This window comes from Myripristis murdjan, chromosome 4, assembly GCF_902150065.1.
Source record: "Myripristis murdjan chromosome 4, fMyrMur1.1, whole genome shotgun sequence".
Classification (NCBI taxonomy): Eukaryota; Metazoa; Chordata; class Actinopteri; order Holocentriformes; family Holocentridae; genus Myripristis; species Myripristis murdjan.
In genome coordinates, this window is record NC_043983.1 from 8,277,807 (window position 1) to 8,304,312 (window position 26,506).

The following is a 26,506-nucleotide window of genomic DNA, read 5'->3' on the forward strand; positions in this document are numbered from 1 at the left end:
AACACAGGTTTATATATTAAAGTAGAAGGTAAATTTACTGTTCCTAATACTTGATAGATATTTTTGCAACAAGAATCAGGTGAGGTAAGTATTCTTGGTTAAAAGCATTTTTTTATTGGTTACAATATCAACTCATGGCAACATATCAGTATCACCAAGCCACTGTACAAATACAAAAAAAAAAAAAAAAGAAAACAATAATCTGGTGTGAAAAAACTATAAAAATTATTCCATAACAAGTGATTATAATTTCACACAATAGCACTGTAAGAGAATTATGGCACCAAGTCCCTGGTCTTCACTGGCTTAAAACACATTACAATAAATAAAAAGAAATCAAAAGGAAACTGTCAGAAAAGTAGAGTAGAGCCAAAGGGCAGTGCATTAAATTGTGATGGTGGTGTGGTGGTGGTGGTCACGTGTTGTAACACTAATTCAATTGGTGGGGTGTCATTCAAGTTCGCTGTTTTTTTCTTCTGTTTTTAACGTTCCTCATAAAAACGGACATACCTTACATATTTAGAAACAAATCAGGAGGGTAGTGCAAATGCAGTTCTCAAAATACTGCCCTGACTTGGAGAAAGCGGACTTGCCAATCTCTCGTTCTGTGAAGCTGGCCCTGCGGGTGACAGTCTAACCTTATGGCCAGGACGTGTTGTAAAACAAGCATGAAGCTGCTGCGGGAAGGATTTAACCTTGGAGATCCACCAACAATCAAAAATTTGTGAGACTGATGCTACTTTTGGCCATAATGCATTAAAAGTTGGCATTTTATACCTTCAAACCGCAGGCTGGAAATCAGCTGATTAATTAAGGGAATAAACTAGAAAAGTTTTAAAATAATAATAATAAAAAAAACAATGGTGTGGTGAAATGCAATGAGGTTGAGCACCTTTTTGATGAATGAGAATACTGCACGAGTCAGGCTGAGTGAAAATGCACAGGCACAAAGAAGTGTGGTTACTATCCCAGGTTCCTGCTGCTGATACTGCTGCATTGCACACGGAGCGAGGAAGTGACTGCCTGCTTATTGTCACTGTCAGTAACAGAGAAAATCCCTTTGTCAGCTGTTAAGGGCTACGGTGTGGTTTTATCTCGCGCAGCTCGCGATGGAGTCAAAAGTCAGAACCTCAAGTACAAAACGCGAGTCCGTCACTTTGTCGGGTTTCTTCTCGGGAACGTCTCCCGTCTCGTGCCATCCTTTCAAGTTCAGTCTGAAAAAGAAACCTGAGCCTCGTGAGCACGGATGTCAACCTAATGACACTTTGGGGAACAAAACCCACTTCCTTTCATCAGGCAAGTGATTGGACACAAGAGGAGATACTGACGGGGTCGTATTCATTCTGACCGGTTTTCAGTTCACAGCTCAGGATCTGTGGATAACATTGGCACAAATGAGAAAGTAACACTTAGTTCTATTTGTCATCCACATATATCAGCGAGTCCCAGCCCCTCCCACCCCCAACACTGATATGCAACACATACCACATCCTATAGGCACCTCAAGGATGTTCTCATTCTATTAAAAAACCAAAGAAACAAAAAAACTAACCATTAGCCTTAACATTCTCTCAGAAATGGATTCATTAATGCAAAGCCAGGCTGAAGCAGCTAAAACGTACAAAAAGAAAACAAAAATCAACAGTCACCAGAATCACGGTATGCCAAAGAGGGGTTTCATTTATAACTGGAGGAACCTTAATAAATACTACAAACTGTAAGGTAGTAGTAGAAAGCAGGGTCGTATAAAAAAGTGGTGTGGAGCACTTGCTTTAAGAAGCCGCACGGAGCTGCATGTGGTCACGGTGCTCGTCTGTAAGCATGCCTTTAGTGTTCACTAGTATTGGAAATGCTATGTGCCTCTCATTTCGGAAAACATTGCAGGCTTTGCGACCTTTCTATTGATCGGTGTGTAAAAAGGAACAGGGAAACATCGCCGTGGTTGATGCTAGGATTTATACCTTCGATTATGAGCTGTGGGCGTAAGGCAGAATGGAGACGCAACAGTGCCACATCTCAGAGCACAAACCCTCCGTTTCCAACACGTGCGGGTCGGATGTGTGTTTCAGAGTGAGGCACCTTAAAACAGCTGATGGGTAGGTCCAATTCACACATGGGTGTGTATTAAAAAGCACAGAAAGTCTGTGAAGGAAGAAAAAAAAATGGAAGATACCTGATGAGAAAAAGTCAGAATGAGAGATGCCACCTCTACAGGTAAATAATCACACGTGCTTGTTGCTTTACATTTGTACTACAGTTTGTGTGTGCATTTCTAGCGCTCTATTAAAGTGTACAATTCTGTCTACCGAGTGTACTTTCTTAGCTAGCAATACTTAACTGTTCATTGCATGATTTTGGTGAGGAAAAAAAAAAATCTCTCAAAGCGTTAAATGTGGACAAAAACCCTTGAATTTCTTCTCTTTTTTTTCTCTTTTGCTTTACAGGCTTGTGGTGGCACTGGGTGATTCAGAGTGGCTAACATGATTTCAGTTCGATGTGGTCACTCAGTTTACACCATGTTGGCAACAGAGGGAGGACTTGCAAATCCTTAATTTATATTGTAAAAAAAAAACAAAAGAGGCCACGCTCTGACAGGCATTTCTCTCTCCCCTTCTTGTCTCGAGACCTCAGAAGCTGCTGGCAGAGTCACTGCTGTCTTTAATGGTCGTGCCCGAAGCCGTGGCCCCTTCACCGTCCTCGCATGTCGGACTGACCCCGTTTGTCCATAGGGGCCTCAGTGCTGCTGGCTCACAGGGAACACAACAGCCTCGGCTCTTTGCCATGCCAGTCTTCCATCATTGTCACGTGCAAGGTCAACTCTGGTGGTGCTTGTCTTTGTCTCATCCTAAAAGTGTAGGTTGGACAGGCCACGAGACACGGGCGGTGCCACCGCGAAGCAAAGCCTCCGTTTCTGAACAATATTGAGTAAACTTATCAATCACAGTTAGTTGTTGATTTGCACGGACTGGACGTAGTCTTCAGATATTCAGCATGAATGGTTTGAGACCACGATCCAGCAAGTTGGGGCCAAAGGACGATACAGGGCCTCCGATTAGAAACAGACATCTTCTATCTTAGCCTAGAGTTCACTGCTTTGTACTTTGGAGCTAAAGCTGCATCCAGACTAGAATGTACAAAAGGAAACAAACAAACAAAAAAACATATCTTGTTGGCATATAGGCTTTCTCTGTAAAGGCCCACGACAGTGTGGCGGCGTCCTCTACAAAGAAAACACTGCGGATTGTGGTGAGGATTGCCAACAGTTATGTTAAAAAAAAAAAAAAGAAGAAGTCATCATCACAGCCATCATTCACATGTACACTACTTTTTTAGTTACAGGATGTGTGTGTATGCCTGGTGCCTGTAACCATCACACACACACACACACATGTACACGCACACGCTCATGCACACATACACGAGGAAAGATTAAAATTAAAAGAATGTATTAGCCAAAGGTGGGCCAAAGAGCATTTTGCAGACACTGTTTTTTTTTTGTTTTTTTTTTTAACATGTATCCTATTTTGGTGTGAGATGAGTGATGTTTATCAAACAGACCATTTCAAAAAAATGGCAGAAGGATTAGATAATTACAGTTCAAAGTCAATTCATTTCACTTTGCTGCGACTTGCTGACACTGAATTGTCCTGATGTGGCAAACCCCACCCATCTATTACCAAAGAAGGACACAATAAACACTAACAATTAGTATCTGCAATGACTGTTTAACCCAGGTCTGGTATTATCTTGTGTAATAATGTGAATATTATGTACATTTGAAATAAAACATAAAACAAAAACCCAAAATCATTAAAAAAAACAAACAAACAAAAAAAAACAATTAGGGTGGGAAATGAACTACAAAAATATATACATACACATTATATATGCATATATGATGCATATATACACACATAATGCTATACATATATACTGTTTTTATATATACATTTACATATTACACAGAGACTGTCCTCTCGCTTGATGGTAACCATGGTAACATGCGCTTGTTGTTGCCCCCTGGCTGAGAATTGAAGGAAAGGCAAAACTGTCTCTCCTCATTTTTTTTCCGCCTGTCTTCTATAACTTGTCTTTTACCCTTTTTCTGATTGGACAACTCGACTGAAAAGCTCTTTTTGTTGTTGTGTAATAGCTGGGTAAAAAAACGTCTCTTGGAAAGGTAGAAAGAGTTGGTAGTTTTCTCACAGGTGGGCAGGTCGCCGGTGGAGAGGAGGGCTGGGGAGGGGGGGGTGAGTTAGATTTTGGGTTGACACAGTGTTCACCCCTCAGGTCCAGCCCAGCAGGTTAAGGTGGAGCAGATGGGTGAGCTGTGTTGGGTCAGGACGGGGGCGGGTTGGAGGGCGGTGAAAAGAGAAGGGGGGCGGGGGTTGGTTTAGTTCCAGATCCGGAGGAAACTGTCCCAGGAGCCGGTGGCTACAGCCATGCCGTCTTCTGTCACCCCTAAGCAGCTCACTCTGTTGTCGTGGCCCGCCAGCACACCTGGAGGGATTACAAATTATTAGACGCCACTCAAAGACACGCATCAAGACCCACTAAGATGTTGCTGTTTTTGTATCTACATTTCACTTCCTATCTAGCTAACATGGAGGGGAACATTTGCTCCCTCTAAAAAATGTGTTTTCCCTGGCAGTGTGTCTTCACCTTGATTTCACCCTGGCAATGAAGATAATTTAATTGCTTTTCCTACTGGTGGCTTTTAAAACAGTGAAACATTTCAAGATATAACAAAGAACGACCTTGGCTAAAAGAGATCATATTGAATTGCTGTAAACTCTAACTAAAGTCTGACTAATGTTAACATCCATGCATCAGCCTAATCATTTATTAACCCCATAAAGCCTGAACAATGAAAGAATTGGCAGAAAATTCCATTTTTTTTAAATTGAACCCTTTATTTAGTCCTATAACAAAATATATATATATATATAAAAAAAATAATTTCAAAAAATATGTTATTACACGACCTTTCCGGTGTATGATATATGATATGTACTTGAAGTGCCAATGGTATGGTCCAGGGAGAACAGGGGAAGTGTTCAAAGGTATAGAACAGTATTTTGGTCAAGTATTGATTAAACTGAACATGAAAAACGGAATTGAAAATGTGTATCATATATGATACAAATGGCTTTATAGGGTTAAGCACATTCTCCCCATGATCATTTCTTTGTCCAGTAGCAAAACACCGCCCATTCAATACAAACTGAGGACACACCACAGGGGAAACATTTTAAAGGAATACACATTTTGGCTGAACACGCTGTGGTTTTAGCTGAATTCTCCAACTGATTAAGGTGAATTACGTAAGATTTTGTAATCGTCATTGCCAGCTTTGACTGTTCACATTGATTACACAACAGTGACATCTCATTGCCCCTTGCCGCTAGAACCACCGAATTTAAACATAAACACAAACAAAGCTCAATCATTCAGTCATGCTTATCAGAAAACAAATCAGCGCTCTTCAAACTGATGAGGTGAAAACAGATTTGCTGACCTGCGCGTTCGGCTTTGAGGGTGTCCCAGACGTTGCAGTTAAAGTCGTCGTAGCCGGCGAGGAGCAGGCGGCCGCTCTTGGAGAAGGCCACGGAGGTGATGCCGCAGATGATGTTGTCGTGGCTGTACATCATCAGCTCCTGGTCGGCGCGCAGGTCGAACAGCCGGCAGGTAGCATCATCTGAGCCCGTGCAGAAGGCGTTTCCGTTGGGGAAAAACTGCAGAGAGACGGCGGAAGAAAGATGAAAAGGAAGGCAGTAAAAAATGTCACTGTATTATGTTTTTGTAGAATGGGGGCGAGGATCAGGAGAGATGGGGGGTTGTCCAGGATGTGATATATGTCCAGTGTTCAAGCTCATTTTTTAAGCTTTTTCTTTACACCGAATAACAAATACATGCTCTGTTGTAAAAATGTCAGTCAGAGAAAAATGCCTTATCCACAATTTAACAACTATTCTGTACTTTACTCAGCTAAAAAAGATTACAGGTTTGTACTCGACTTACAGGACTCAGGCTCTTATCTGACAAAGCAGTTCCCAAAATATTTCCTTATTCCTCTCTAGAATAAAATGGATTTGCCTCTCATGTAGGTTTCCTACCACATATTATATTTTTATTAGTTGAGACTTATGCATAATAAGGCATGGTGAGTGTGACCCTTTTGAATCTTTATGCTTTGCGAACTGACTTCTCCATGATATGGCTGGCGACAGATGAAAAACATGCAAACTTTGGCGGCACTGCTCGTTTCATTTACAACTATTCAGCCCACATATGAACTACCAATTAAATACATGTTTCCATTTTTTTTTAATTAAAATTGCCAAAAGTGATTAGGTTTTCATGTGTATTTGATTATATCCACCACTTTGGGGTGTGTATGGCAATGAATCCCCGGTACTCACGCTGACGGCGTTGATGTCGGACACATGACCGGTGAAAGACTGCCTGCACATGCCGTCACGAACGTCCCAGAGTTTGGAGGTGGCGTCGCAGGCCCCTGACACAAAGGTCTTGTAGTCTGGGCTGAGGGACAGGCTCATCACGTCGCCCGTGTGGCCAGTGAAGGTGGTGGCCTGCTGGCCCGTTTCTATGTCCCACAATGCACTACAAGACGAGAAACGATGGTGAGAAAAAAGTGATAACTGTGTCTCCAGAGCAGAACAGTATGTTGTTATTATGTTGGTGCAGTGGGAATGTGCGCGGTAAAGGTCAAGAGTATGAGAGATATAAGGGTGACAAACATATTTTTGTGCCTGCGCAGTTTCATCCAATACTGAAATTTTGTGAAATTTGCTGTTTACAGTTTAGATTTAACATCCGTGCTGCAGAGGTGGAGGCAGAGGTTTGCAGACTCACCAGGTGGTGTCTCCAGAGCTGGTCACTATCTGGTTGTCATCCAAGAAACGACAGCAGGACAAATACCCTGGAGAAAAAGGGGTTCAGCATCAGTTAAGATATGATCTCACCTGCATTTATAACTCCATTTATAATTTATATCAGTGATGACAAGTCAAGTCTTCTTGACTGGCCCTCTGCCTACCTGTGTGTCCTGGCAGCTCCCGGGTGACGCGCACGTTGCCCTCGCGGGTCTTGAGGCTGTAGATGGAGCAGATGTTGTCCAGGCCTCCGCAGGCCACATAGTTCCCAGAGGGGGCGTAGGCGCATGTCATCACCCAGGAGGAGCGCAGCGGGATGGCATGCATCTGGGGACAAGGGGAGTCAAGGTCAGAGTCAATTTACTCACCATGTACATCAATGTGCATGAATCACGGCTTTTCAATCCATAAAGAAATATCTGCCATTTGAAAGTGCTGACAGCTATCCTGATAAGACATGGGAGCTTAAATGTTTTGGAATAAAGGCAGGAAACTGATATTTCTATCCACTGGAAATAATAGCCGAAGTATTACTAACGTCAGTGGCCATTTTCATTATTTTACCACCCAAAGATCATTTTTAGAGCACAAAAAGAACCTGCAGGAAACCAGACAGCTGCCAGTGGCTACAACAGTACACATGTGGCTGGTGTCTTGTGTTAATTTAATACTGTATTTACAACTTCTCTCCTGGTCAGTGTGTAACTGGTAATGAAGAAATATTGCTGCAAGGACAAGAAACCTGCAATCAGGTCATAAATTACAACTTTTATGCTAATTGAAAGGGGAAATCACAGATTCAGTCCTAAACTGACTGAGGACAGTCGGTGAAATCCTGCCTGGATTCGAGTGGCACTAAGGGCAGAGAGGACACTGTGGCTAGCTACAGCACTGGGAGTCTACGACCATGTATATGTAGTGCTTTAAAATGAAACTGTGCTTTTGAATATTTTACCATCTACAGCAGATTATCATTACTCTCACCTTATTTGTTGTGTAGCTGTCCCAGATGATCAGCTTGCCATCTTGCGAGGCGCTGACAAGTAACCTGAACACAAAGAAAGGACAGGAAGGTGAAATTAGGCTGAAAAGTTTTCAGACTCCATCGTAACCTAATATACATGCACCTACGTCATAAAAAGCGATGGGAGACAGCTGCTTCAGGCTACAGTTTAAGTGAATGAGTAAAAGGTGCTCCCTAAAGCATCTCAAATTGAGCATGGCTTCTCTACTCCTTTCTCCGCTTCTCCTGACCTCCCTCTTCCCCTCTCTCCTGGTGGAAACCTCTTCATACCCGGGTAGCAGCCAGGGAAGCCACTTTGAATGTGCCCCTACATGAAATATTCATTACTCCAGTTATGTCAAAGGCTGTACAGTCAGGTGGTAGACAGGGGAGTGGGGCAGGCCAAGGCAGAGACAGAAATAGCAAAGGATGGAGAGGAGCAGAGGGGAGCAAGTGGGGGAGCAAAAGAAAGTAGTAGATGGTGGAGATGCAGAGAGAGTGAGAGCCTGCACACCCCTGCCCCTCTTTCACCCTGTTTTATGTCTCCCTCCCTCTCACCCCCAGTTGGGTGTTTGTCTCTCCGGAGACAGGAAGTGGGTTGACAGCGCGGCGCTACAATCAAGGGGAGTGCCACCACACTCAAATGTCAACGGCTGTATACAAAATAAACACTGGCCTCATGCAGGGTCACCCAGAGGGTACTAGGCACACACATTTGTACAGGTACACACACACACACACACACACACACACACACACACACACACACACACACACACACACACACAGTAGGGCTGGGTGATATGGGCAAAATTACATATCACATCTTTGACCGAATACTTTGATATCAATATTGTGACAATATTGCAGGGATGCCTGTTGGTGCTTTCATAAGACATGTACACACAAGAGATTTTTGCTAAGACAGTCATTAGTAGTGTGGATATGATGACCAAGCAGGCAGAGACAAATAGTAAAACAAGTAGGACAGTCTGTATTGCTGTATAGACTGTATTGCAGTCTTTAAAACCACTTATGCCATATCACGATACTACAATATCCAAATATCTAGATTCTCATTACAGTATCAGTAAGATATTGATTTATTGCCCAGCCCTAACATACACACACACACACACACACACACACCCTTTTGTTACCAGTTAACAGCCTTATTAACTTGGACTCTGTGTACAAGAGTTTGGATGGCAAAAAGATCAGAAACTGTGTGATCTACCTTCTCTAAGAATCTACAAAATTTTAATCAGACACAGCTGATGTCTCCAGAAGCTGAAGCTATCTTTGGGCACGTCAACTTCTAATTTATTGTCTATAGGTGAGGTTCAGTGCAAAGCATGCATACTACGGGAGAATAAACATGATCTTGACTGCTAATTCTCAGTGCTTGTAACAAACAACAGCATCGGCTAAAGAAGCAGTTTGTAAGTTTCTAGGAGAGTGGTGCCTCCAGTGGACTTCTGTTTTTGTTTATAATATTGTTTATAATATCTTGCTGGCTGTCGACAAACTGTCCTCTGGCAACTCACTGCAACAAGTGGAATCCAATGTGGACACCAAAGTCTGAAAAAGCTGGACAGGCTTTACAGAAAAGCACTCCTTAAACCCTCCTCTTGAATTATGTTAGCCGTTGTTATGAATTATGTTAATTATGTTAAATCTTACAAACTGCATCTTTTGGCAAATAATCAATAAGCTACGGTGACTGCCTGTTCCTGTGCCTTGCAAATGTTTTAATCGTGATCACAGTGCTGCAGGTATAATACTTATCACAGCAGTAGTAGTGCAGGTGGCAGGAGTGACAGTATTTATGGTGGTATTAGTCATATTAGTAGAATAATAATAGTAATAATAATAGTAGTAGTAGTAGCTGTAGTAATGGTGTATAGCCCCACACCTGGGACTGCCGTCACTGCCCCAGTGCATTGCATTGGGAGACAGATAAATACAGAGACAGATGGACAGAGAGAAAGATAAACAGTGACACATACATATTACACACAGAGAAAGAAGAGATTATAAAACTGGTGCTGCAAATAGTTGTGTGTGTGCTCCTGCACCCACAAGTGATGTACATCTGCGGTGACACAGTTGCTGGTACTTCTGACTGATGTGCCGTTGTACACTGTGGTCGCTGTTGGAATATTGGTGATCTAACAGTTTGACCAATTTAAGCTTATTTCTACTACTGCATCACTGTAAATCACTTGGATAATGCCAAAAATGTAAATGTTACAGACGTGGTCCTGCACTTCAATAATAATGCTATGTCCCATATCCGAAGGCTTTCTCATTTGCCTATTTTATTGACTATAGTGTTTTTATTCTTTTTTTTATCATTATTATTGCTTCTGTGTCCTATCACAATTTCCTTACAAACGGTTCAGTGCATTGCACAGATCTTGACATAAGTGGTAAGGCATCATGAAATGCATCCCTACTACGAGATTAGATTTTGAACATACACATTGCACCAGCTCATCATCCTCCATGTTACATTGCCACAGTGGCAATCTATACTTTCCTAGTAATTGCTCAGGTGTTGCTACCATTCCTAGTTGTTGTGGTCACAGTCTACAAGTTTTAACATGACACTGACTAATAACAGCTACAATGTTCTAGCCAGCTACAGACTGAATTGAAAATGTTAGCCACACGCAGCCAACAGAGGGAAATGCAGACCCAGAACAAATCACTGTATCATTTCAAACAAACAAAACAAACAACAAAACAAAAACAGTATTTTAAAACAGTCAACAGCTCAGGGATGGAAGATGACCTGGTTGGGGACAGAGAAATAAAACAGCTCCATCCACTTCTATAAGGCACCAGTTTCTGGCAGCGGGAAATAAGTTCAAACATCTTAAGGGTAAAAAGTGATTGTTTATAACCAAAATGCCCCAGAAATATCATATACAGGAGAGTCAGTAACATAACTAGTCATAGTTGTATGTTTGTTTGTTTATTGTTTGTTTTTTTAACCTTTCTATTCCTAGTGCATTACAACAGGCCCCCTACCTGGAGTCGCTGCCCCAGTGCATTGCATAGATCTTGGCCAGGTGGCCCCTGAGAGTGCGCCGCGTCCGCATCTGTATCCGGCCCACTGAGTCCAGACCAGCTGTGATCTGCCAAAACACAGGAAGCAGTGTCAGCAGCTACACACAGGAGATGGCCACAAACACACAACACGGGACACCGGGATTCCAAAAATGGCCAGGCATCACTCTAAACCAACAGCGTGGGCTGACGGTGACTGGATATGTTGTTCTACTGTTGTATATTTTGTAATTTTCCATGTGTATATAATGTCTGTGTAATGTTCATGTGGATTCAAAGTGACAGAGGTGTTTGTAAACACGGGCTGGCTGGGAGGAGACCAGAGTTGTATTGCACAAAAAAAGGATTAGTGAGTCAGCTAAATAGCTTTAAAAAGTGTCTGGAAATATCTTAAATTTGGTATATACTAACTGAATCATGTTCATACCTAACATTCAAGATTCAAGTCACTGTCTCCAGGATAAAGCACAATCTTTTTTGCAATTATCTGACTAACTCCCTAATCCTGCTTTGTGAAATACACCCCAGGCCATGGGAATAGTTATGATGTCTGTTTTTCTGGTGTTTTTATCTTGATTAGCCACTGGCTTTCATTGACCACAATGAAAACACCTCTGTTGCATACAGAATTAAATCTAATTATCAAAACTGTGCACAGTTTTCTCAGGTCATGACTAGTGGTGTAGGTTTATTTGGCATTGAATCAGGGTAGATATAATGAAATGACCAACTTCGGACTTAAGAAAAAGGATATGTTCTTGTAAGTTAGTGAGTCAAACCAAATCACGGTTTCTCCTGCATGGATGCATTTAACCAGCTTTTTTGCATTACCATACGAAAAATGTGCACCTTTTCTCATGGGTTGGACCATTGACAATTACGTTTTGTGTCGTCATTCTTATGCAAAATACAGCCCAGGGGATGATGTTACCACCTGAGCTTGTCCCAGTGCCAGAACAAGGCCTAATGTGCCTGATGTGGTGGAAGTCCCATACCTGTGACAGAGTGGAGTCACTGCAGGCTTTCCTGGCATCCTGCAACACGACGACAAAAAGAGAACCTGAAACATGTACAACTTCCTCTGACAAAACGGCTTTTGCAAAATGTGCACAAATGTGTCAGAAGTTATTAGCAATCAGTGGGACAGCCTTACAACTCCCACTGACATATTGTAGGTTAATTCACAGAATCCAGTCGCCTCTGGAGATCAGGAGCGGCTGACTGATAACTTACATCAATCACAGTCTCATCTGAAACTATTTTGAGTCACAGCTTTCAGTGAACTCAGAGACATATGTGATGTACACACAAACACACATAAACAGATACAAACACACAAACACATGCTCCCGTACCCGGATCTGATTGCGTAGTTGCTCGGCTTCCTGCCGTAACTGTTCCAGCTCGCTCATTGTCCCTCAGTGATGCGTTCAGGCCACGCTCTGCTCCGAATACTGACAGGGCTGGGAAAACACACGCGCGCGCACACTCACACTCACACACACACACTCTCACACGCACGCACTCCTACCAGCTGACACCTGCAGGACACAGAGAGAGAGAGAGAGAGAGAGAGAGAGAGAGAGAGAGAGAGAGAGAGAGAGAGAGAGAGAGAGAGAGAAATACTATAAGTTGAGCAGACTGAGTGAGGGATGGGGTGCTTCACACGGGAAGGCTTCCATCAAACAAACAGAAGTATCCTGTGGACTCTGCTGTTTATGGTTTGTTCTGCAGGGGGAAGGAAGTGCTGTAGGGAGGGTTTTGGGGGGTCTGTCTACCCTGAACCCCGAGTACAGGCACCACAAAGGGTAGCCTGGCTCTTCAAACACCCCCAGTCTGGTTCAAAAGGCCATCTGAGCCGGGCTTTGACCTTTCCTGACTCAATCGGCCTTTTGTGTTGTTGCTGTTTGCTCGGCCCGCCCCAAAGAGCCGTGCAGAATGTTGGACGTGTGAGCTGGGAGAAGGGGTGGGGGGCATGTACTGTAATGAGCTGTGGATGCTTTATTACACAATGTGCGTAAGTTAGAGAGATATTTTTGTGCGTACGCCTATGTGTGTGTGTATTTCTTCTTTATGTGTGCATGGATAAGTGTGTCAGACTGAGCATCTGTTTGTGTGTGCATGTGTGTGTTGCCCCTTCCCTTACCTTGGGGAGCCTGAATGTGGGTCACAGAGCACTTACACACTCCTCAGAAATGTTTGGAGCGTCAGCCCCCCGCCATCGCCCCAACCCCCCTCATTTTCCAGGCAGTTTTACAGCCTGCTGTCCAGCAGTCTAACCTCCCAGATTAATATTTCAGTTCCACTCTCTATAATTCATCAATTAAGACTGAGTCCAGCCCATCTTCTCCACAGGAAATCATGCTAATGTAAAGAGGGCAAATTTTGCACATTATCTTCATTTTTCCAGAGGCTTTTAATCCAATGCTTGCTTTACATGAAGCCTAGTACAACTCTCTTGCCAAAACTGAAACTGAAGGGGCTCAAAGCTAAATACTTCATTTTACATACAGCAGGTTAACACGTCACATTAAGAAACTGACTGAAAACTCATAGCCCTTTTTAAGCACAATTTTTCTGGACTCACAGTTGAGTTTGTTTTTTACCATTGTGCGTCTGCTGTGCTGACAACCAAGAGCATGTCTTGGACTGCTCATCCTGGACTCTCATCTCAGCCAAGGAGACCTTTGACAATAACGAGGCATCAGGGACAAGAGAGCGTTGCAATGCTTTTAGCTGTCCAAGAGTGACGTCACTCTCCCCCCGCGTCTGACACAATCCCCCTGAAGAGAGGCTCCGCGTCAGCTCGCCTGTGATGTGGTAGTGCTCTACGACCAAGATGGATCTATTATATGCCTCTAAAATATGCCACGTCACACAGAGTGCCTCGTGCACTAGCCAACAACCCAACATGACCTTCTATGGTCAGTTAAATATTTTCAATCGATAATTTCAGCCTGAGGCTTGTGTTGTGAAATGCAATGGAACACGCCGAGGTTTATGATGAAAGGTGATGTTGAAAAATGTGACGTGGCAAGGTGCTCTTCTAGAATAAACTGGCTAAAAGGTCAGCTAGGTCTGACAGGTCTGACTTGAGACTTGCCTTGCAGGCCTTTTACACACAAACGAGCTGATTATCTTCCTCAAACTTGGGCGTTGGTAAGTCATCACTAAGCACTTAGAAACCAAAACAGGCTCCACAATGTAAGAGAACCACATACCAACCACAATCACCTAAAGCTGTGAGATAAGAGTTATTTCTCCTCTAAAATCTCAGCTCATGTTTCAGAGCATTTCAAGTGTGCTGTGTGTTTTTCCTCTAGTTGTATGGCTGGAGTCATAAAGCCAGTCAGGCCTGTGCAGACCAAGAGCATGGCACAAGGACAGGGATGACAAAGAGGGAGCTGTCTATTGTTTTGTATGTGGCAGCCAGCTATAGTAGCCAGGGCTGCTTGGCACAGCCACAGGAAGAGCTCTGTGGGGCTGAGGCTGTCCATGGGACGCTCTGCCCCTCCGACACCATCCATCCAACCTGTTCAGCAGCACGCCGGACAGCAGAGGAGTGCAGCTGTGCAGAGAGCAGCGATCAGGTGAATCTGTTCAAGTGTGAATGCAAAGCAGGCCTTTGGTGTTAACCTTTATTTCACACCAATAATGAAAGTAAAATGTTGTTACCAAGTGTGAATCACTGGCATACAAACACCAGCATACCACTCAAACAGAAACTGAGGAAGCAGGACGAGATAGAGAGAGAGAGAGCTGCCTCTTGCCGTAACCTGCCTCCACCCAGATTGGTAAGACAGATTGTCAGTCTCAGGTTGCCATAATGGGCCACCAGTCACAATATATTTGTTACAGGAGACTCCCTTGAGTGTATGTGGCCCTGCTGCCACACAGCCACTGGACAGCAAGTTAGCAAGCCAATAAGCTGCATGGGAACATCAGGCTAGTGCATGTTCTTCAGTTTATTTCATCTTGTCAAAACTGAAGAAGAAGATCCACATCAACTATGACACAGAGCCCAGCACCTCACCTCAATATGTATCTCACCTTGGGTTTAATCTGTCACTACAGCAGCCTCTGCTCTTCTCATGTCACTTACAGTAGAAACTCATTCACATGAACTTCAGATTTCTAAAAATACTGGCTAATTGAGCAGCAGGGGGTGCAGGCAGTGCAGCTGCACCAGGTCCACCAGTGCTGAGGGGGCCACAGGGGCCCTCCAACATGAAATGGCGAGGAAGTTAAGGAAGTGACATTACTAGCAGACAGCTCCAAAGAAATTCTTGCACTGTGGCTGATTATGAGTGAGCTCTGCACAGACATATGGTAAACATTTGAATATTTACATTATAACAGCAAATATAACATTCTGTTGGTTGGGCACATTTGTTTTGATTGTTGATGGAAAGCATTCCACCTCCAAGTTACACTGAATAAAGCCTTTTAGAAAATTTGCATTGCCTACATATTTACTGATCAGACTGAAGATGCAGAGTTCTTATGTACTGTCGACCATATAATGGTTTACCAATATTTTTAACCAGTATTTGAGCTCTCCCTCTTTTTCTTAATCAAATACCAATGTCCAGATAATTTACCACAGACCGATCATTTATTTGCTTTGTTATAGTAAACACAGAAGTTCTGAAGTTGCTGAAGATGCTGAATCACACGATCAGGCTGTCAAACATTTTCTGTGAATTATCCACATGAATATCTTGTCTTAATATCTCTTTATGAACGGTATTTAGGAGCTTTTACGGCCATCCATACTGGATAAGCACAGCAAGACAAACAATCTGCATGAAAGTGAAAGTAGGAGGCCAAGCAGCTCCGCCAGGTGTAAACTTGTTCTGCTAACCCACTGACTATTCCAAACATCCTGGGAATGATGGAAGTATCTGGTGAGTTTCCAGTCAGTCAACAAGCCACATCTCTTCCTGGCATTAACATCAGAGAAGGCCAGAATTATGTCAAACACCCTTTATGTCAAATGAATTATGGCAAAAATAGTGGTCCAACGGTCCTTGAGGCGATTTTAGGACATTCCTCACAAATGTGAAAGTACTTTAGTTTAATGCTTATTCCAATCACTAGATGTACAATGATTGATGTATAACTATGTCTGATTTAATCACAGATCTCACTGCCCCACCCCACCTCCACCAGACAGCCATGCCATGTTACATTCAATCAAAATAACAACAACAACAACAACAACAACAAAAAAAAAAAAACTTCTTGGGCGGAGAGATTGTGTGGACAAAACCTTATCAAAAGGAGGTCAAAGTTCTGATGCGTATCTCAGGCATTAACTTGAATGTTTGGGAATCACTGCTCTATAGTCAATATTTGGGTTACACTGGTGCAAGGCCGATACACAAAGCAATAGTGGCACATGTCAAAAATGGACAGCTTTTATTTGACTGTTGCCATTTCCTAGTTCATGCTGAGGTGTGGTGGCTGGTTTTGAGCACACAGCTGCCTGAAACACAGCTCTACAGCCCCAGTGGCGTTTGCACATGAAGCTGCAGGTGGATAGTGAAGTGATGAGCAGCAGTTTTTTGCAAAGTGTTACAATTTAGCAGCAACCACCTCCCGCTCTGACTGGAGGACCTGGCGCTGACAGGAAACACCAGTACTAATACTCTTCATTTAGAGCACTTTCAGAGAGTTATGAAGTGCCTCATCAAGAGCAATAAGTCAAAACACAAATAAGACTGACTACATAAAGCAGTAATCAAATAAATATGAGCGATGGTGATAAATGAGAGATAAAAAAAAAAAAAAAAGAAATCACATAGGAGAGTAACATGAGATAGACTGGTGTATGGTGGCAGCACAACACAGCCTGGTCTCTCGGTGCATCTCCTCAGTCGAGAGAAATTCCTGCTACAAGCAACAATTTGCAGGAGCTAGGCGCCCCTTTTCCCGGCCAGGCTACCAGCAGCTGCTCGGCTGAGGGCGACTTGTCATGTATAATTGATGGTAAAGAGAGAAATTTGAATATCCAGGGCATCTTGCTCCACATATGAAATGACTTTTCTATGAACCGCACAAGTGAACATGCTCTAAGTGGACGCTTTGGTCCTTATATTTCCGCCTGAGAGTCATTTGACAGCCCCGAAAGGCCGCGTTTTGGTGAATTTTTCACCAGAGGAAAAGCTTGGCTCAGGAGGGGAAAAACACCAGTGAGAGAGCGGTAGTAGTGGGAAACAGTTAGGGAGCGCCATAATAATGCACAACACTGAGGGAACATGTCACTTTACGGGCGCTTTAGCATCTCGTCATTATAAAACAAAAGCCGACGAGAGCAAAGCAGGAAATAAAGGCAAGAAAATAGCAAGATAGAAACACACGTCCTTACCTGAAACAGGCTTTTTTTTTTTCTTTTTCTTTTTTTTGACTCTGTCCGTCCTTCCAATCCGTATCACTCTGACCCGTTTTCAGATGAAGAGCATGGCCCCGGCTGTGAGATAAACGGCAAAGACAGCTTGCGTTAATTTTAAAACAATTTAACAGCTTTAAAGGGCCAGGAGCTGGCGCAACTCGGGCAGGAATTGACTAAATTTTCACCAAGCAATCTAATCACCACACCCATGAAACTGGGAACATGGCAACAGCCTACGCCGAGGGGTGCGCTCACACAAATGCCACACATTTCCGGATTTACTAAGCCGTTATAGCGGGTTATAAGTCAACCTTACCTAAGCAAACTTTTCTGTGTTTACGACCATGTTGACGTACTCTTGTTAGAGAGGTCGTTTTCTGCCTGGGTGCGCGATTCAACAACAGTGAAACGGGTTGTGAACCCACAGGAAAATGGTACTGTCTGTCAGCCCCCTCAACAAAAAGGAACAGAATGGGATGGGATACAGGAAACAAATTGTAAACCTACGAAACCTCGTAGTAGTGATTCAGATGGACTTCAACCCGGGCCAAGCCAGTCTTTTAGTCTAAAACCATATATATATATATATATATATATATATATATATATATATATATATATATATATATATATATATATATATATATACAGAAAATACAGACGGGCCAATAAAGCCAAGGGAGTTGTGAAACTAGTTCATTACTAACTGCAGTGGTTTATAGTCTATGAATATTACCTGGTTACCTGGTGATTTTTCAACTACTGAGAAAAAAATCTTATCAGTGTAATAAACAAATAGTGCATGTCGCTGCATGCCAACTGCATAATCAATAATACACGAGAAGATATCTGCACAAATCCACATGATAATGTTGGGGATTGCTGAACAAATATTATCATTTTAACTGTTAAGACCTAACATCCAGTGTTGCACATTCAGTAACAGCAGTGCACAACAGCAGAGATTGATCAGGTACAGATTAAAAATCACTCAAAATGAGAATTTAAAGCAGACGTTGTTTGGATTGTGTGTAAGGTCTTGCCTGGCAAACCACAGTTGTCCTGCAGTGGGCTCATTGAAAAGGATCTCTCTCCATTAGGACAGGATAAATTTTTAATGGGACCAATGAAAGGGAGCAGTGGGATAGGATTTTCCATATCTCTGCATGAGCCATAATCAATGAAGGGGGAGATGAAAGTTAGCCAGCCCTTGGTTTCCTTTTGGAATGGCATGGGGTCAGATTAAGTCTAATTGAATTCACACACAGCAGTAGATTAAGCGTGCCAGTCTCATTTCCCCCTAAACGCATTATGAGGATTAGGATTAAGATGATAGCAGAGAGATATTTTGTGGCTGGTTTGTCAGTGGTAGAGCCTGGATTTTGTCGTTGTCTTACAGTACTATTATTATCCCTGTCTTCAGGGACCTATGTCTCTATAATAACATGTGTGTTTTATTCCTATGGTCAAGGAACGGTGCAAGGAGCAACCCTCGGGGGTCACTGATGGGGCTTGAGTGGGTCGTTTAGCAAAATGAAAACCAGTTTAATTCCACTATCATTCACTATTCAAATTAGAGAATGCACTGTATTAGAATAAGTGTTCACCACCATTATCTCAACACATAGGAGTTTGAAAGTTATGCAATTCAATGCCCACTGCAAACAAAAATTCTCCCACATTGTGGATCTTAGGACAAACTCTTGTTAAATTTGGGTCTGCCGCCTGTTTTGTACCTGTTTAAGAAGACCAGACAATTCTAAGCTTGAACCTATACAGTTATCTGGGTTGGTTACTTTTACACCCCAAGGGGAGTAACAATATTAGTATATATAATATATATACATAATATATATCACATTTCAAAACAGAAGTTACCAAGAGAGATGGGACAATAATGGTAACGGTGATGTCGTGATGCAGTTCAGCTGGCCTTGGGGAGTGTCTGGTTTAAAAAAGATGACACTGCTATTGCTCATCTGGGTATAAAAACCAAAGACTCTGTTGGTCCACAAAATTAAGCCTCTAATTCATAGAACAGAGCACCTCAAGATTTTACATTTTACATGTGTCATCCCAGGTCAGAGTCTTAGTTTTTTGGTTTCAACATTTTGAAGGGGGTGTTCATTGTTGTAAATATTGATTTGACTATGCTTGACTGCTGGCGTAACATGAAGTCTTAAACCCTCATAATGATCATAACGTAAGAATGGTGGAATTTCATAGATCTTGTTAAATGTAAAGTATACTGTAACAGTGGGGGAAGATAAACTAAAACAAGACATGACAATATCCTGAGGATGACGTCATGTTGGGCCAACCAGAGATTTCAGTTCATGTCTCAAGCTGCTCAACAAACTGATTCATGATTGCACAAGGTAGGTATAGAATTCACTCTCTTGATCTTTCTTGCATGATCATAAATTAAACAAACAGCCAGTCTGCAAATGGATCATTTTGCAATTGTAGTTATAAACCAACTCACGCTAACTTTTACAACGAGGTCAGTTCATTAGCATGTTTTCTTTTTTTTCTCCTCTGCCTTCTTTGGTCCAGAGAGATTGATTATACAGAGAAATGATAAATATGACTATTTAAGGCAGTCCAATCTTCCCTCTGCTGTGCGACAGTCTCTAGTGAGCAAAAGAGACTGAATTCATTAGCCAGTTGAGAATCAGAGTCAAGGTGTCCAAGAGCACATCCTTGGCCAATCAGGCCCCTTGGCCCATTGCTTGGCAACCAAAAGGAGAGGGAGGGAGGAAACTGACACTGTAAAAATAGCACATCAATAGCCTGGTGTCTGAAAAAAACACATGCTGGTGAGGCTATAAATAGCCTCCTGGAGCTTGGAACAGGTATCCTTCACATACAGTATCTCAAGTGTCTATTGCCCATCACACATTTCAGTGTGGATGAGAGCTCAGCATGGGTCTTGCACTAGTAGCACATCTAGATGTACAGTAACCCTCAGTCAGCTCTGTGGAATGATTTGAATGCTAGTGGGATTTTAGGATTTTAGTGCCTGGAAAAATAACACAACCTGACCTCACATTATCCTTCCATCACTGTGTGAAAAACCCTCCCTAAACTTAGGACAGGTTGGCTTTGTGCGCGCAGCATTCCAACCGTCTTCACTCCACAACAGTCATGTCTTTTGCATAGGTGATGCAAAATTACTGGCTTCTGTGTTGTGACACATTTGAATGTACAGTTACAATCAATACGTTGCACTCACAAGTTTGCATGCTGAAGGGACAAAGGATTTTATGTGTTGCATGAATAACACTGTTGTACATCCTCATGTTGTTTAGAGGTATCACGTCGTTTTTTGGTCTTCCTCTTTGCATATTATATTATTAAAACACCGTTAAAATGCATCACACTGAATGGCAGCAATACAGTGTCTTTAATGTGATGGCGGAGTAGTGCAGAATACGGTAAAAAAAATAGACCCATGATGTCCAATTCAGTTTCACAGGACAGCTCAAAAATGAGACCAATACGTGGATGATCGAATCAAGGGGAGATAATGGGACGTCACTCTAAAGCAGCCTCTCAACACCTATTTTTATCCGCACGTTCTCATTTTTTGCCCTCATGTGGCGATGCGCCCTGACGACCTCCATGTAATACTTCCACTGTATCAAAGGCAATTAAAAGATGTAGCAACAGTAGAACCTTAAAAGGCTTTATCAGGGCCGTCTTATCCACCAGACATATCTCCAGGGGGGGCTGGCCGTTGCCAGGGCAACCCTCACAAATGGCAATTGACGTCAAGAAGGTAGGAGAAATACCAGGGAGAGCCAGAACTGCTATGCATAATGGATCATTGAAAAAAGGGCCCTCTTGAAGAGTGCTAAAGTGACTTAAAATATGCGTGCCTTGCTGGGCTCGCCACCACCTCTCTCTCTCTCTCTCTCTCTCTCTCTCTCTCTCTCTCTCTTGCTCTCTCTGTGTGATGAGGAAAATAGATGTTGACAGTTTCATGGTTTTACTTGCTGACTGGCACGGCTTGGGCCTGCCTGGCCCAACTGAAACTATCCGTTTTGAGTCCAGAGTTGCTCATCAGCTATCTCTGCATAGGTTGCATGCTATTCTCTATCTCAGCTGAGAAAGTCTGTATCATTTATACTATTTGGCAACTGTAATCACAAGAGGAACAGATTCAATTTGCACATGCTTTGTTGCAGCCATGAGTGCTCTTCTCCAAGGAGAACTGTGTGTGTGCTGTGATTGGACAAGAACACATTACAGATGTATTTCTGTGATGTCTCGAAAAGGCAAAGCCTTTCTTAGCTGTACTCAAATCAGAGTGTGGGGTACCAGCACTGCGACTAACTCAAACTAAAGCAGAGGCAGAGCCAGAGCATCTTCTATCACCAGCCTCATCAGATCCTTGTTAGCCACATAACAACGATGCACAACATCCACACCTAGATTTTCAGAAACCAATCACTTCAGATCATGTAAAAATCCAAAGCATATCTATAGGCTGTTTATTCTGCCCATGTGTCAGCTTCCTGTCTAATCTCAGTGCTATTGTTGGCCCAGGAGAGACTGTCACAGTGGCAGCTTGCTGAAGTGCCCTAATCATTTCTGCGATAATGCCTCTCGTGTAGCGTTGGAGTCACACTCTCAAGAAGTGTGACACTGATTGTAGAACCCGTTTTGCTGATGGCAAAGGCCAAGTACTGTTGCTACCCAAATGAATACAGTGGAGCAAGAACATTCACACAAATACACACACACACACACACACACACACACACACACACACACACACACACACACACACACACACACACACACACACACACACACACACACACACACACAATGGTAAGTTGAAATGGTGTCAGTTTAAGAGGTCCAAATCTTTTGCACAAGAAGTGAGCTCTTTGACAGTATTTTTACATTTTTTTGAGGGTAGAATTTGTTGGACCATTTTCTTTATGTCTCTGTCTCTTTATTTTAAATTTGAGTGAAGATCCCAAGGTTTCCAAAGATGCCAAATATGTCTTGCTGAATTACAGAAAAATAAGATAAGATATATGCTTTACTGTTCACCAGAAGGTGAAATTTTATCTTTGGGTTCACAACATAAAGCATAAAACATAATATGCAAGCACTGGACAACATACCACTATTAAAATGAATAAAAATATAGTAAGCGGCATCATTAAGAGCATGTTTATTCATTCATTTATTTATTCATTTGGCCAAAAAAATAAAATCAACTAAAATCAATGACCCAAATTAATTAAGATGACAGCATGAGGCATGAATGTCTTTTTTTTTTTTTTTTTATAGCATTCTTGGTCACCTTAGGGGCACTATGTCACCTCCCTGAGTCAAGTAACTCAAATTCACCGCGAAGTGGATGAGAAACATCAACTATTATCTGATGTGCCGCATGGTCTGAACAGGAGTTTCTTTTTGTGCTTGGGCCTCAGGTTTCCATAGCAAGCTAACAAGTTGAACAAAAGCACACTCTCAATCATACTTTTGTAGACAATCTCTAAAAGTTCTTGTTTCACATCATAAAACCTCAGTTTCCTTAAAAGATGCATGCGTTGGCTACATTTCCTAAAGTTATACTCAATGTATCATCATCTCCCTGTCTGTGGCCCCTTCTTTCAGTAAACCAGTAAGTGCTATATCATCATCATACTTGAATTAGTGATCTGTATTTCATTGGTATCTATAGAGAGCAGTACAGGTTAGATTACACTGTCTTGAGGAGCTCCCATATTTAAAAGTGTCTGAGCATCAATGTAAGCTCTTTGTGGTGCATCTATGAGGAATTCCTTGATCTGCATCATTAACTCAGCATTGACATTCAAATCATGAAGTCTAGTCAAAATATGATTCTTCATGCAATTAAAAGCAGAACTTAAATCTACAGAGAAAAGTGGGAGGCAACCAGGCTCATGGCTTGCAGGCTGTTTCTGGTGCCTGCCTGGTAACAATGTTCAACAATGTGAGATTTGCATTAACAGTGCTATGTCTATTTTTATATGCAAACTGAGGTGCATCAAGACTGCGGGTCAGAGGACCAGTTAGATGTTTGACTAAAACCCTCTCCCTACTTTTTTGTGCAAGGTTGTGTTTCGTGCCACAGGTCTAAAATCATTGACTTGGGTTGCCCTGTTTTTGGACACTGGAATTATTTCTGAGACTTTCCGTATATCTGCACTTGTGTGCTCCGGTGGTAGCAGCTGAGACAACTTGTCAGTCCATCAGGACCTGGTGCTGTGATGGGTTTGAGTCTACATAAACTGGCTTCACCTTTACCCTCTGATAAAACAATTGTTGGCACATCTGAAAAATTACTTTCAGCATACAGGCTATTATCTTCACAAGAATCATCATCAAATCAAGAGTAAAATTTATTTAAATTTAAAGTGCAGCCCTCCTCTCTTTAATACACGTTCTCATTTTTGCTGTAACTCCAGCGTTACTGATGCAGTAGAGACCGTTTCTTAAGACTGACATTAGCTTCACAAAATCTCAAATAGTCAGTTATTGTTTCGGTAAGATCATTTGCATTGAAGTCTAAAAACAGCTGCCAGTCTTTCTCCTCATAACAGTTCTTCAGTCTCTTGCCACCTGTATCATCCAAAAATTGGACAACCTTAGAAGAAGGTTTTTCCTGTTTCAGTTTTGCCCTGTATTTTGGAAGCAGGTGAATAACATTATGATCCGATTTTCCTCATGCTGCACGGCACATATAGAATAGAACAACACCCGAGACATCTAGATATTTTCTATTTGATGTAACGCTGCAGCCATCTTGAGTATGAATATTTCCCTCAGTATAAGTGTGATGTAGCTTCAATGAAGCGTTGCAAGCCGCAGATACAGAATATGTATGTGAGGAAAGGAAATTTAAGGGAAAATAAGAGTTAGAGCAGTTAATGGGAATGGTGTCTAAATAAATATACAAGTATTTGAAATTAAATTATAGGCAAGGGCAGGAGGCAGTGTGGCCTAATATTCCAGAGACCATCCTGTCAATGCATTGTCACACGTTCTGACAACTTGACATCCAATATGTGTCTGCCAAAGTGTCCTTGAGCAGGATGCAGACCCCACACCTGTTCGGTTACTGTAGCGTACAATGTGCCAAAAATATGAATGCACTGTAGGAGTACATTAAATGCAGCTTGAGTCGACCTGCTGCCTAGTTTTCATTTCAGGGAAGAGAGGAAATGTACAAAGAGAAGAAGTGAGAGTGTGTCAGTCCAGGGGAATCCCAGAGACTTCCTTAAATCAGGGGTGCAACATGCAGCACCCAGGGTGAATTAACATGCTTTGAGCTTCATCAGTAGTGACTCATTCAAATCATGTACGGGAACGCTCCCATTCTTAAGAAGTGCAATATCTGTCTGTGCATATCTTGACAGTTTATGTGTGAGTAAATGAACCGAGGTACAGCCCCCTTTTCAAATGCCGCCCCCTCACAGCAGAAACACTATGATACCAGATCATCATTTATTCATCACCATGAGCCCACAATTAATGTGACTTGACATATTGGTGCGCCGCAGGTTGGAAACACATGACAATACCAAAGTGTTACCTACTGTATACCTGAAAACCAAACACACCCTTTAGTGCTGGACACAGTGGTCAGTCTGACAAGCGAAAATGCCACTGAGACCAAAGTTTCCATTGTGATTATCAGTGAATTATTCATCAAGTGCAGGTTTCAGAGGTGAAAATGCTGTTTTTGGAGTGCTTAAACTATAATTTTAATATTACTGCTCAATTGTAGCAGTGGTTGTTGTGTTCTTGCTGTGGTGGTGAATCACAGATGAATGAACACAGAGGAGAAACTGGACACTACGCACACAAGTACACACCAGCAACTCTTAAGTTATATATATATATATATTTAAAAAAACACTGCAAGCTTTTTGTGTTTTACCTTTTTCCAGTGCAGACGCGTGGGAGAGGAAGTGGGCGTTTTCTGCATGCGTCCTAAATTGCATGGATCGTGAGCTGTACAGAGAGCGCTGTGGTTTCAGTTCTTCCTCTCGGCTCAGTGTAGACGGTGCTAAGGAGGAGCACTAAATGGAGAGCGAGAGAGAGGGAGCTGGGGTATGAGGTAGCGGGCTGGGTGAGTGGGAGGGTGAGCATGGAGGGGGGGGGTCACAGAGGATGGGAGATGGAGTAGTATTTCTATTAAAGGCACAGGGTTTGTTTCTTAAATTGCAGAATTTCCTGGCTGTTGTATTTTAGGAAATCTGCCCTGACAAACTTGTTGAGTCAATTTTCCCATCATTAGTTATGAAATCCCACTTCTGATAAATACCTGCTGTTATCTTGTTAGAGTTACAGAGGTGACAGCCATCAACAATAGTTACCTTCAGCAAACAGTGAGCACAACCCTTATGATAGGAGGGATTTCTGATTTTGAAGAAAATCCATTTACTGTCTGTACTCACCATCCCTTCACAAGGTCCTGATTAACTGGAACCTATCCCAGCATGCATTGGGTGGACGGCAGGGGAATACCACGGCCTGGTAGCCAGTCTATCACAGGGCAAATGCACAGATGGACAGTCACATTAAAACTTACATGCAAATTAAGAGTTCTCAACCTCCCTGACTTGCATGTCTTTGGGGTGTGGGAGGAAACTGGTACCAATGCTGGATGAACATGCAAAAATCCCAAGAGGCAGCTGGGATTCAAACCCAGGTTTTTCTTGGTGTGAGGCAGCAGTGTTAACCACAGCACTGACCGCACAAGACCAAGCCTCAACCACTGTAAACACTCACTCCTGCCCATGTCCAACCAGCAGCCACGGCTGTTGTGCAATATGTCAGCACTGACTGACTGTTACTTGAGAATGAATGAATCATCGTGTCTCTGCATGTAACTGTGAATGATTCTCTACACATTTTTAGCTTGTTGCTGTTTCTTACCATGGAAATACCTACGGGGATTAATATGTTGCATGATGTCGCAATGTGCAGCATTGTGTTGTAGCATTATGTGTTGTATTGTAATGTAACATATCGCAATGAATCCTATTATAACATATATCACATCATATCATATCATAATATATCATATTGTATTGCAAGGTACTACATCGTATCATATCATACAGTATTGTACCATAGCATAAC

The 26,506-nt window shown here is 42.4% G+C and overlaps 1 protein-coding gene across 3 annotated transcripts; it reads right to left on the bottom strand.

The window, feature by feature from the left end:
* Positions 1–91: 91 nt before the first annotated feature.
* On the bottom strand, positions 92–25,371 carry LOC115357946 (guanine nucleotide-binding protein subunit beta-4). 3 transcript variants are annotated; one of them, XR_003928143.1, is made up of 11 exons: positions 17,345–17,585; positions 12,330–12,515; positions 11,970–12,008; positions 10,936–11,042; positions 7,881–7,944; positions 7,061–7,223; positions 6,877–6,943; positions 6,423–6,624; positions 5,519–5,735; positions 1,962–4,500; positions 92–1,373 (listed from the first exon to the last, which is right to left on the bottom strand). XR_003928143.1 is itself a non-coding variant. In XM_030049708.1 (11 exons), the coding sequence occupies exons 3-11, from the start codon at positions 12,384–12,386 to the stop codon at positions 4,394–4,396; spliced, it is 1,023 nt and encodes a 340-aa protein (XP_029905568.1). In that variant the 5' UTR covers positions 12,387–12,515; positions 17,345–17,446; positions 25,299–25,371; the 3' UTR covers positions 92–4,393. The 3 variants fall into 3 exon arrangements, 2 of the variants coding, with proteins under 2 accessions (XP_029905568.1, XP_029905567.1); XM_030049708.1 differs by adding an exon at positions 25,299–25,371 and having other exon boundaries at positions 92–4,500; positions 17,345–17,446; XM_030049707.1 differs by having other exon boundaries at positions 92–4,500.
* Positions 25,372–26,506: the final 1,135 nt, after the last annotated feature.

What these genes read in the sequence shown, in the direction of transcription:
- LOC115357946 (XM_030049708.1), bottom strand. Translation starts at nt 12,386, where the DNA reads ATGAGCGAGCTGGAACAGTTACGGCAGGAAGCCGAGCAACTACGCAAT. An exon ending in ACAGCTACACAACAAATAAG is followed by an intron (nt 7,224 to 7,880) that starts GTGAGAGTAATG and finishes CCTTGTCCCCAG; the next exon opens with ATGCATGCCATCCCGCTGCG. An exon ending in CCGACATCAACGCCGTCAGC is followed by an intron (nt 5,736 to 6,422) that starts GTGAGTACCGGG and finishes GTCTCTCTGCAG; the next exon opens with TTTTTCCCCAACGGAAACGC.